This window comes from Heterodontus francisci, chromosome 4 (assembly GCF_036365525.1).
Source record: "Heterodontus francisci isolate sHetFra1 chromosome 4, sHetFra1.hap1, whole genome shotgun sequence".
Taxonomy (NCBI): domain Eukaryota; kingdom Metazoa; phylum Chordata; class Chondrichthyes; order Heterodontiformes; family Heterodontidae; genus Heterodontus; species Heterodontus francisci.
The window spans coordinates 49,377,432-49,389,782 of record NC_090374.1 but is presented as its reverse complement, the minus strand read 5'-3'; the positions used below and the strand labels follow the sequence as shown (position 1 = coordinate 49,389,782).

Genomic DNA, 12,351 nt, shown 5'->3' with positions numbered 1-12,351 from the left:
CCCATGGCATCAGGCCAAAAATGGGCAAGAGATTCTCCTGCTGATTACCTCCTCAGCTGATGAATCAGTGCTCCTCCATACTGAACAACACTTGGAAAAATCACTGAGGGTAGCTAGGGCATTTAACGTAGGTGTGGGATTTAAATGTCCATCACCAAGAGTGGCTTGGTACCACCACTAATGACCAAGGTGGCTGAGTCCTAAAGGAGGTATCTACCAGACTGGGCCTAGGACAAATGGTGATAAAATCAACATGAGGGTGAAACCTCACCAATCTACCTGTTGCAGATGCATCTACCCATGACAGTATTGTGACAGAGCCACTACCGCACGGTCCTCGTGGAGGCAAAGTCCCATTTTCACACTAAGGATACTATCCATCATGTTGCGTGGCACGACCAACATATCAAATCAAGGTCTGCAGTCCTCCCACATCCAGTCATGAATGATGGTGGACAAGTAAACAACTAGCAGGAGGATGAGGCTCCATAATCATCCTCAATGACAGCACAGCTCAGCATGTGAATGCAAAAGACAAGGCTGAAGCATTTGCAAACAGCTTCAGCCAGAAGTTCCAAGTGGATGATCCCTTTCAGGCTTCTCCTAGGTCCCCAGCATCACAGATGTCAATCTTCAGCCAATTCTATTCATTCCATGTGATATCAAGAAATGGTTGAAGGCACTGGATACTGCAAAGGCTATGGGCCCTGACAACATCATGGCTGAAGACATGTGTTCCAGAACTAGCCATGCCCCTAGCCAAGCTGTTCCAGTACAGCTAGAACACTGGCATCTACACGACAAATTGGAAAATTGCCCAGGTATGTCATGTCCACAAAAAGCAGGACAAATCCAATCTGGCCAATTACCGCTCCATCAGTTTTCTCTCAATCATCAGCAAAGCGATGGAAAGTGTCATTGACAGTTCTATCAAGCAGCACTCACTCATCAATAACTTGCTCACCGATGCTCAGCTTGGGTTCTGCCAGGACCACCCATCTCCACATCTCATGGCAGACTTGGATCTAACATGCACAAATAAGCTGATGCTAGGGGTGAGGTGACAGTGACTGCCCTTGACATCAAGGTAGCATTTGACCGAGTGTGGCATCAAGGAGCCCTAGTAAATTTAAAGTCAATAAGAGTCAGGGGGAAAATTCTCCACTAGCTGAAGTCAAACCTAGCAAAAAGGAAAATAGTTGTGGTTGTTGGAGCCCAGTCATCTCAGCCACAGGACGTCACTGCAGGAGTTCATCAACCATCAACTATCTTCAGCTGCTTTATCAATATCCTCCCCTCCATCATCAAGATAGAAGTGGGGATGTTCACTAATGATTCCACGGTGTTCTCAGATAATGCCTGCAGCGAGACCTAGACAATAGCCAGGCTTGGAGTGATAAGTGGCAAGTAACATTCACATTACACGAGTGTCAGGCAATGACCATCTCCAACAAGAGTGAGTTTAACTGCCTACCCTTGATATTCAATGGCATTATCATTGCCAGATCCCCCACCATCAACATCCTGGGGGCCACTATTGACCAGAAATTTAACTGGAGCAGCCATTGAAATACTGTGGTTACAAGAGCAGGTCAGAGACTGGAAATTCTGCGGCAAGTAACTCACGTCCTGATTCTGCAAAGCCTGTCCACCATCTACTAGGCACAAGTCAGGAGTGTGATGGAATACTCTCCACTTGCCTGGATAAGTGCAGCTCCAATAACACTCAAGAAGCTTGACACCATCCAGGACAAAGCAGCCCATTTAATTGGCACCCATCCACCACCCTACAATATTCACTCCCTCCACAACCAGCTCACAGTGGCTACAGTCATAGAATCACTACAGCACAGAAGGAAGCCATTCAGCCCATCAAGTCCATGCCAGCTCTCTGTAGAGCAATTTAGTCAGTCCCATTCCCCTGTTCTATCCCTGTAGCCCTTCACTATCCCTCAATTGTCCATCCAATTTCCTTTTGAAATCATTGGTTGTTTCCGCTTCCACCACCCTCGGATGCAGCTCACTGTGTAAAAAGGTTCTTCCTCACATTGCGCCCCCACCCCCATATCTCTTGCCCAAAACCTTAAATCCGTGTCCCCCAATCCTTGCACCATCAGCTAATGGGAACAGCTTTTCTTTCTCTACCTTATCTAAACCTGTAATAATCTTGTACACCTCTATTAGATCTCCCCTCAACCTCCTTTGCTCCAAGGAGAACAACCTTAACTTCTCCAAACTAACCTTGCAACTAAGTTCCTCCAACCCTGCAACTATTCTGCTAAATCTGCTCTGCATCCTCCCAAAGACCCTCACATCTTTCCAAAACTGTGGTGACCAGAACAGGATGCAATATACCAGGTGTGGTCTAACCAGAGCTTTATAAAGGTTAAGCATAACCTCTCTGCTTTTGTACTCAATGCTTCTATTTATGAAGCCCAAGATCCCAAATGCTTTGCTGCCTACTTTCTCAATAACCACTTTCAAATATCCATGCACATGTACGTGATATCAAGAAATGGCTGAAGGCACTGGATACTGCAAAGGCTATGGGCCCTGACAACATTCCAGCAATAGTACTGAAGACCTGTGCTCCAGAACTTGCCACGCCCCTAGCCAAGCTGTTCCAGCACAGCTACAACACGAGCATCTACCCAGCAATGTGGAAAATTGCCTAAGTGTGTACTGTACACAAAAGGCAGGACAAATCCAATGCAGCCAATTACTGCCCCATCAGTCTACTCTCAATCATTAACAAAGTAATGGAAGGGGTCGTCGACAGTGCTATCAAGCAGCATTTGCTCAGCAATAACCTGCTCACTGACACTCAGTTTGGGTTCCGCCAGGGTCACTCAGCTCCTGACCTCATTATAACCTTTGTCCAAACATGGACAAAAGAGCTGAAATTCAGAGGTGAGGTGAGAGTGCCTCATGACATCAAGGCAGCATTTGACCGAATATGGCATCAAGGAGCCATAGCAAAACTGGAGTCAATGGGAATCGGAGGAAACTCTCTGCTGGTTGGAGTCATACATAGCACAAAGGAAGATGGTTGTGGTTGTTGAAGGTCAATCATCTCAGTTCCAGGACATCACTGCAGGAGTTCCTCAGAGTAGTGTCCTAGGCCCAACCATCTTCAAGTGCTTCATCAATGACCTTCCCTCCATCATGAGGTCGAAAATGGGGATGTTCGCTGATGATTGCACAATGTTCAGCACCATTCGCAACTCCTCAGATAATGAAGTAGCAAGACCTGGACAATATCCAGGTTTGAGCTGATAAGTGGCAAATAACATTCATACCACACAAGTGCCAGGTAATGAACATCTCCAACAAGAGAGAATCTAACCATCTCACTTGATGTTCAATGGCATTACCATTGTTGAATCCCCCACTATCAACATCCTGAGGGTTACCATTGACCAGAATCTGAACTGGACCAGCCACATAAATACTGTGCCGACAAGAGCAGGTCAGAGGCTGGGAATTCTGCAGCGAGTAACTCACCTCCTGACTCCCCAATGACTGTTCACCATCTACAAGGCACAAGTCAGGAGTGTGATGGAATACTCTCCATTTGCCTGGATGGGTGCAGCTCCAACAACACTCAAGAAGCTCGACACCATCCAGGACAAAGCAACCCACTTGATTGGCACCCCATCCACCACCTTCAACCTTCGCTCCCTTCATCACTGACGCACAGTGGCAGCAGGGTGTACCATCTACAAGATGCACTGTAGAATCCTACCAAGACTCCTTTGACAGCACTTTCCAAAACCACGATCCCTACCACCTAGAAGGACAGGACAACAGATGCATGGGAACACCACTACCTACAAGTTCCCCTTTTTGTGGCATGATTGTTATTTGCCACACATCAGCCCAAGTCTGAATGTTGACAAGTTTTGCTGCAGGCGGGCACAAACTGCTTCCATATCTGAGGAGTTGTGAATGGTACTGAGCACTATGCAAACGTCAGTAAACATTCCCATTTCTGGCCTTATGATGGAGGGAAGGTCATTGATGAAGCAGCTGAGGATGGTTGGGCTTAGGGCACTACCCTGAGGAATTCCTGCAGTGATGTCTTGGGACTGACATGATTGACCTCCAACAACCACAACTATATTCCTTTGTGCTAGGCATGACTCCAACTAGGGAGAGTTTTTCTCCTGCTTCCCATTGATTTCAATATTGCTTGGGCTCCTTGTTGCCACACTTGGTCAAATGCTACCTTGATGTTAAGGGCAGTCACTGTCACCTTAGGGATGGACAATAAATGCAGACCTTGACAGTGACACCCACATTCCATGAACAAATAAAAAAGAAAAGTCTGTCTTTTTATACAGAAAATACAAGGTTGCCCACCTCCTTCTGGAATGTGTCTTTGCAAAGCAGGTGTGGAAAGAGATACAGTGGTTTTTGTTGAGGTTCATCCTAAGGAGCTCTGTAACACAGGAGTCTGTGCTCTACGGGCTGTTCCCAGGGACGTATACCGAGATAAACATCACCTGCTGCTGGAGGTCTATCAATTCGGTGAAAGGCACCCTTTGGTCTGCCCGAAACTTGCTGGTCTTCCAGCGCAAAGAGTTGTCCACGACCGAATGTTGCAGACTGACACATTCCAAGGTCCAGGACTATGTGCTGAGGGACGTAGTAAAGCTTGGGGCAGCCACAGCAAAGGCTCGATGGGGAAAGACCACTGTGTAAGGTCCCCCCACCAAGCTGAACAGAGGGGCTGGATCCATGGGAAACCCCTCGAACTGTATCGGGAAAATTTTTGTTTGCTGTAAAATGTAAAAATGTATATGGCATGACAAATGAAATGGAAGGGTTGTGAGGCAACTGATCACCCTTGCACTGTTTGTATTTTTTGACTTGGTGCTGTTTGAAACTGTTTGATAATGTATTTTTTACAGATTTTTATGAATAAAGTATATTTTGGAAATAAAAAAAAAAGAAAATACAAGGTGATGCAACAAAAGGAAGGCCTCCATAACCATTTGTAGCATAGAAGAAGCTTAAGTGACATTCAATAAGCCTTCAAGGCACCTAATAAAATTGTTTATAAAAACAGAAAATATTGGAAATGCTCAGCAGATATTTCCAGTTTTGATGTAAGGTCATCAACTTGAAACGCTAACTGTTTTATTTCAGATTTCCGGAATCCGCAGTATTTTGCTTTCGTAATAAAATAGATTTTTTTCCCTTCCCTTTCGGGACAGTGGTAGTTGAATTGTCAAGCATTTTTATTTTTGCAATGAGAACTGAGTGATCACTTTGGACTTCTTAGAAGGCATGCTCAAGCTACATAACTCCCTGTGTAAGGTTTTCTCAATCCCTTTAACTGGCATGTTATTGCTGCATATTTTTTAAATTTGCTGCATATCTTTTAAATTTGAGCCCACACCTTCTATAGCAGCATTCTGGATAATCATGAAAGACGTTCCCAGTGTTCATGAGACCTACACAAATGAGGGATGTTCTGCTTGTGTTATTGGAGTTGTCATGTACTCCATGGTAGACTGTAGTGCAGTTCATTCATCCAGAACTGCACAAACTCCTTGCCAGATCTTGAAGGGTATTTTGCACTGCGCAAGTGACACATGTAGGCAAGCTACTTGTGGAATCAATGGAAGAGAGATAATGTTGACCATTACTGGCACACATATGAAACTGACTCCATATTGATGATAATATTGCTTAAATATGAGGAACAGAGGGACTAAAGATGGAACTGAGGGTGACCCTGTTGGCACATAAGGAAAAACCATTGTAGAAGATATGCTTTTAAAAAATTTATTCTCAGGACATGGGCATCACTGGCACAGCCAGCATTTATTGCCCATCTCTAGTTACAACTGAGTGGCTTATTAAACAACTTCAGAGGGCAATTTAGAGTCAGTCACTTTGGCGTGGGTCAGGAGTCACATATAGATCAGACTAGGTAAGGACAGCAGATTTCCTTCCCTGAAGGACATTGGTGAACCAGTTGAGTTTTTAATGATAATCAGACACCTATATAGACATTTATTTAATTAACTGAATTTATATTCCCCAGCTGCTGTGGTGGTGGGAATTTGAACTCATGACTCCAGACCATTAATTGAGGTCTACTGGATTACTAGGCTAGTAACATAACCACTATGCTACCTACCCAGGAATGCCTATAGGACTATGCTGCAGCATAGAGAGAAAGAGAGCCAGGGAGAGGAAACGGAGGACATTGTTTAATTGACTGGCTGTTTTGTAATAGGTGATATCTTTGAGCATATCTAAGTCCCAGAGAGAGACAGAAAGGAAGGAAAATGTATTTCCAACAAGGGGATTAAGACACCTGCTACAGGACACAGTAGAGAGAATAACAAACATCGATAACCTAATACAGTCAATGCAGATTTGGTAAAGAGAACTAAAGGCCAGTAAGAGTAGAAATTACTTTATACTGGATTGCACTGAATGTATAAAATATCGGTTATAACGTAGTGCGTGAGGAGGATTTTAGAAATTACGTTAAAGGTCCTGTATGATACTTATTTACAAGCGAGCCACTGCTGGTGAGTAATTCAGTTGACACACCGGCTGTACAGAGACAGGAAATTGTGACCCTCACGGGTGACATCCCTGAATCCAGCAAACTGATGATCCAGCACTAATCTGGGTTTGTAGTGTCTTGGGAAGACTATTGTTTTTGTTTCTGTATTTAACCGACCAAGCTGGTTTTTGATTATTATTGGTTGATGCATTGATCGAATAGGTGTGTTTAAAATAATATTTTGGCTATAAATCTGCAGGAGGAGAGTTGTTATTAGTCAGTCCACTATCACCCCGATTGATTCTAACTGCCTTTCATACAGCAGGTAATCACTATTTTGCTTTATAGTTTACTCCGGTCCTTTCAACTTCCAGTTGGTTAATGTATTAACGTGAACACTTTTTTTGTGGTAATTTACTTATTGAGTACTACAGTGCGTTCATTATTCGCACATATTCTGCAGTGTTGTATTGACACTACTGCTAGTATTCACACCTATGGTGGATACCTACTGTTGAGATTAAGACTGGCATTACTGTATTATTACCAGGGATAGATTTTACCCGGCTATATTTTTCTGGTAATTCCGTGTATACCGCTCCTATTTAGTGGGGTCGCTTATATTTATAACTTTGTTGCTTGGTGCATGTTGGAGGCACCAATACTATAAACTATATTAAGGTGCTGGTTTCTGCTTGTGCCTTGTTTCCCAGACCTCTGCTAAGATGCCATCCCAGCTGGAGGGTGCCATGGATTCGCTGATCCACGTCTTCCACAATTTCTCCGGCAAAGAAGGGGACAAGTACAAACTCAGCAAGGGCGAACTGAAGGACCTTCTCCAAAGCGAGCTGGGCAGTTTCCTGGCGGTAAGAGCATGAAGGGAGCCTGCGAAGGCGAAAGGGCAAATTGGCTCCTTTCTCTTTGCTATTATCTCAGTTAACAATGTATAACTTCTCCATAGTGACCCCCTCCCCCGCCCCTTTACCCTCTGACTCTGATATTGAGATTGCTTGGATTCTGCAGTTTGTAGTATTAGGCATCAAACACTGGGTGTAATTATAAGGAAACTAAATAGCTGCTATTCAATATCTGTTCGCTGTCTGATACTTCCCATCAGGGATGAGTAAAATGCCAACCCAGTCACCAAAGAATTGTACACACTTAAGGGGGCTCTTTAGCCCATCACGTCTGTGCTGGCTCTTTGGAATTGCAATCTGATTAGCCCTGCTCCCCTGCAAATGTTTCCTTTTCAGTTATGTATCCAATTCCCTTTAGCAAGTTACCAATGAATCTGCCTCCACCACTGCTTCAGGCATTGCATTCAAGATCATAACTCAATGCGCAAAATATAATTCTCCTCATCTTTCCTCTGGTTCTTTTACAAGAAATCTTATTGTGTTCAGTTAACCCAAAGTTTTTCAACAGCCTGGTCTGAGCAACAATACTCGTTACAATAGACTTTGCCAGTTTATATTATTTATTTATGTAGTCAGAGGTCAACTATCAAAAGGGTTAGAGAATGTCGAGCCAAACCAGTTGGACTCTGGAATGTGAGGCATGTAAATTTCTCCCACTAGGATGGCTGAACCCAATGCCATCCTGGTCTGTATTTATCTTCTAAGCCCAGGCCTGGGAGATTGTATGTGGAACTTGCTACCAGATGTGGGTCGCTGAGTTGAATAGCATAGATGCATTTAAGGTAAAGCTAGATAAATAAGAACATAAAAAATAGGAGCAGGAGTAGGCCATTCAGCCCCTCAAGTCTGCTCTGCCATTCAATAAGATCATGGCTGATCTACTTCAATACCATTTTCCTGCACTATCCCCATATCTCTTTTTGTTTTTAATGTGTAGAAATCTATCGATTTCAGTCTTGAACATACTCAACGACTGAGCCTCCACAGCCCTCTGGGGCAGAGAATTCCGAAGATTCACCGCCATCTGAGTGAAGAAATTACTCCTCATCTCAGTCCTAAATGGCCTGCCCCTTATTCTGAGACTGTGTTCCCTGGTTCTAGACTATCCAGCCAGGGGAAACATCCTTCCGGCATCTGCCCCGTCAAGCCCTGTAAGAATTTGGTATGTTTGAATGAGACCACCTTTCATTCTTCTAAACTCCAGAGAATAAAGGCCGAGTCTATTTAATTTTTCCTCTGAGGACAATCCCTCCATCCCGGGCATTAGTTTGGTGAACCTTTGTTGCACTCCCTCTATGACAAGTATATCTTTCCTTGGGTAAGGAAACCAAAACTGCACACAATACTCCAGGTGCGGTCTCACCACAGCTCTATATAATCGCAGTAAAACATCATTACTCCTATACTCAATCCTCTTGTAATAAAGGCCAACAGACCATTTGCCGCCTTAATTGCTTGCTGTATTTACATGTTAGCTTTCAGTGACTCATGAACAAGGATACTCAAATCCCTTTGAAGTTCAACACTTCCCAGCCTCTCACCATTTAAAAAATAGTCTGTATTTCTGTTTTTCCTACCAAAATGGGCAACCGCACATTTCTCCACATTGTATTCCATCTGCCAGATTTTTGCCCACTCGCTTAGCCTCTCCAAATCCCCTTGAAACATCTTTCCATCCTCCTCCCACTTCCATCTAGTTTTGTGTCATCTGCAAACTTGGAAATATTACATTTAATCCCCACATCCAAATCATTGATGTATAATGTGAATAGCTGGGGCCCAAGCACAGAACCTTGTGGTAACACACTAGTCACAGCCTACCAACCTGAAAATTACCTATTTATTCCTAATCTTTGTTTTCTGTCTGTTAACCAGTTCTCAATCCATGCCAGTATATTTCCCGCAATCCCAAGTGCTCTAATTTTGGTTACTAACCTCTTGTGTGGGACCTTATCAAAAGCTTTCTGAAAATCTAAATATACCACATGCACCGGTGCCCCCTTATCTATTCTGCTAGTTACATCCTCTAAACATTCCAACAGATTTGTTAAACATGATTCCCCTTTCCTAAATCCACTCGGACTCTGCCCGATCCTGCCATTATTTTTAAGTGTCCTGTTAGCACATCCTTTATTATAGATTCTAGCATTTTCTCCTATTACTGATGTTAGACTAACAGGTCTATAGTTCCCTGTTTTCTCTCTCCCTCCTTTCTTAAATAGTGCAGTTACAATTGCCACCTTCCAAACTGTAGATGACCACCAATGCATCTACTATCTCTACAGCCAACTCTTTCATCACTCTGGGATGTAGATCATCAGGTACAGAGGATTTATCTACTTTGCCCCATTAATTTCGTTAGTACTTTTTTTTGCTAATATTAATATCGTGTAGTTCCCTGTTTGCACAAGTCGCTTGATTCTCCATTGTTTCTGGGAGGTTTTTAGTCATTTCCTCCGTGAAGACAAACACAAAATATTTGTTTAGTTTCTCTGATATTTCTTTATTCCCCACTATAAATTCTCCTGACTCACCTTGTAATGGACCCGCATTTGTTTTTGTTAATCTTTTCCTTTTTACATACTTATAGGAATGCATGAGGGAGAAAGGAATAGAAGGATATGTTGAGAGAGTGAGATGAAGTAATATGGGAGCAGGCTTGTATGGACAGCAGCATAGACCTATTAGGGAGAATATTCTGTGTCTGTGCTGTAAGTTCAATATAATTGTTCAACTGTTTGTAACAATGACTCTCCCCAGTAGAGACTGGCAGCCTTTGCCACATTGTCTGCACTGAAGAGATTTTCGTGGAGTTGCTTTGTCATGAAATGGGAGCGAGGTCAACGAGGATCCAATTCACTTGTATCCATCTACAATTCAGACAATCAGATCTTTGATTTTCACTGCTACATATTTGTTTTTTTTTGGGTTACAGCACCCTCTTTTGCTTTTTCTTCCATCTATACTAACTCCATTTGTAAGTCATAATTCACAATTTCATCACAGACCAGGTCATAATGGTGTAAAATTCAAAAGAAACATTGGGCTGAATCTTAACTTCCAAAAACAGGTGGTTTGGGGTCATGTCTGCAAATAAATCTAGAACAGGAACTGAAACCGCCTCTAACACACCCACTTCCAGTTTTAACAGAGGCATTGTGAGAGGCAAGCAACCAAGCCACTCACGGGAAGTGGATTGGTCATTTGAATATTATAACAGGGCTTTGTGCCTTCATTATAATAGTCATTCTATTTTTAACCACAGGGGACCAGGTTTTCCGGACATCGGGAAAACTCAGAATCTGAAAAGAGGTGAGCAAGGTTGAATCCATAAGATAAATGCCTTTACAGCACTGCATGTGGGCCAGGAGCAGCAGTGCTTCCTCCAGGCCCAACAAGCTAGTTTGTAAATCCCCACTCTGCATGATCTGACTGGTGTCCCCAGGCTACCATGATACCCCTCGACCAAGATATGTTCTTCCAGACCACCATCAGACCACCCCATGATCAGGATCCCTCTGAACCACCATCAGATCCCTCTCCATGATAGGGAACCCCCGGATCATCATTGGACAGCCCTCCCCATAATTGGGATCTCCTGGACCACTAGTGATCCACCCCACCCCGCTCCCTGGATTCTGAACTCTCCACGATTGGACCCTAGCCCTGTGATTGGGTAACTGTTACAATCTTTCTCACTCCTACAACACACCGACCTGCTCTCGTAAGCTTTGGCCTTGTGAGACCACCAGCCTGTCAATCAGGCAGCCTTTGGGCCAAAATCCCATGGAAAAAAATTAAAGCTGTTAAATTCTGTAGGACATTTGGGAAACCATTCTTCCAGGTCTCCCCACCTCACAATAGCACCCCTGCACAGAACTTGCCTCCAGCCTGAAATCCAAACCACTATATTTTCTATTATTGAAGTTTATAATTTGGATTTTTTTTTCTGCCTATAGCAAGAGGATGGCGATCATTGCTGGGGAATGGGTACTTCCAACTTCAAGTGTAGGCATCAAGCACACCAAAATCAGGCACAGTAGTACAGAGTAAAACCCCAACTTCAAGAGCATCTGCTGTTGCACCAGCCTAGCATTTTCCCCATTTCCCATATCAAACATCCTGTTTGAATAGCATTGACAATTAATGCCAAATTGGATTTCATTAGATCTGTTCAGAGAACATCAATCCTCGAGGGATTTCTGTATAAGCACCAGAGGAGTGCGACAGATAGTGGGCAATGCCTTCTCTGCACTTAAATAACATTTACAAAATTTGCTTATATATTGGGTCTTTAATATGATTCATTTAGTTAGTAGTCATTTATTACTAGCTGAAAGACTGAAAGGACAATGGCACAGACAACTATCAACCATCATAGCTCATGGTCTCACTGACATATGTTTTTACTAACTGGATATTTATACAAAAGTTTGGACGTGCAGCTATTACAATTAGGGTGTCACATCAAATTTCTGTCACTTTTTTAAAAAGCCTCTTTTTTAAAAAAAAAAGTCAATCATTTCCAATTTTTTCTCATTCTTTCATGGGGTGGGTGCATCGCTGGCATGGCCAGCATTTGTTAACCATCACTAATTTCCCTTTCTCTCTCTCTCTGTCCCCCTTCTCTCTCTCTCTGTCCCCCTTCTCTCCCTCTCTTGTCCCCCTTCTCTCTCTCTCTCACTGTCCCTATCTCTCTCATTGTCCCCCCACCCCTCTCTCTGTCTCCCTTCTCTCTCTCTCTGTCCCCCTTCTCTCTCTCTCTTGTCCCCCTTCTCTCTCTCTCTCACTGTCCCCATCTCTCTCTTTGTCCACCCCCTCTTTCTCTCTCTCTATCTCCCCCTTTCTCTCTATCTCCCCCTTTCTCTCTCTATCTCCCCCTTTCTCTCTCTCTGTCCCCCTTTC

At 43.5% G+C, this 12,351-nt stretch overlaps 1 protein-coding gene across 5 annotated transcripts in view; it reads left to right on the top strand.

The window, feature by feature from the left end:
• The window catches only part of s100z (S100 calcium binding protein Z), a 38,494-nt gene that overhangs the window by 7,937 nt on the left and 18,206 nt on the right, over nt 1-12,351 (top strand). Inside the window, exons 1-3 of one of the 5 annotated variants that reach the window (XM_068028810.1) lie at nt 6,596-6,655; nt 6,789-6,854; nt 7,243-7,395. In XM_068028810.1, the coding sequence (XP_067884911.1) occupies nt 7,255-7,395 (141 nt within the window). In that variant the 5' untranslated portion in view covers nt 6,596-6,655; nt 6,789-6,854; nt 7,243-7,254. Of the gene's footprint in view, nt 1-6,535; nt 6,552-6,595; nt 6,656-6,716; nt 6,855-7,242; nt 7,396-12,351 lie in introns of those variants that run through there. The other 4 variants (XM_068028811.1, XM_068028812.1, XM_068028809.1 and 1 more) reach the window with 4 other exon arrangements.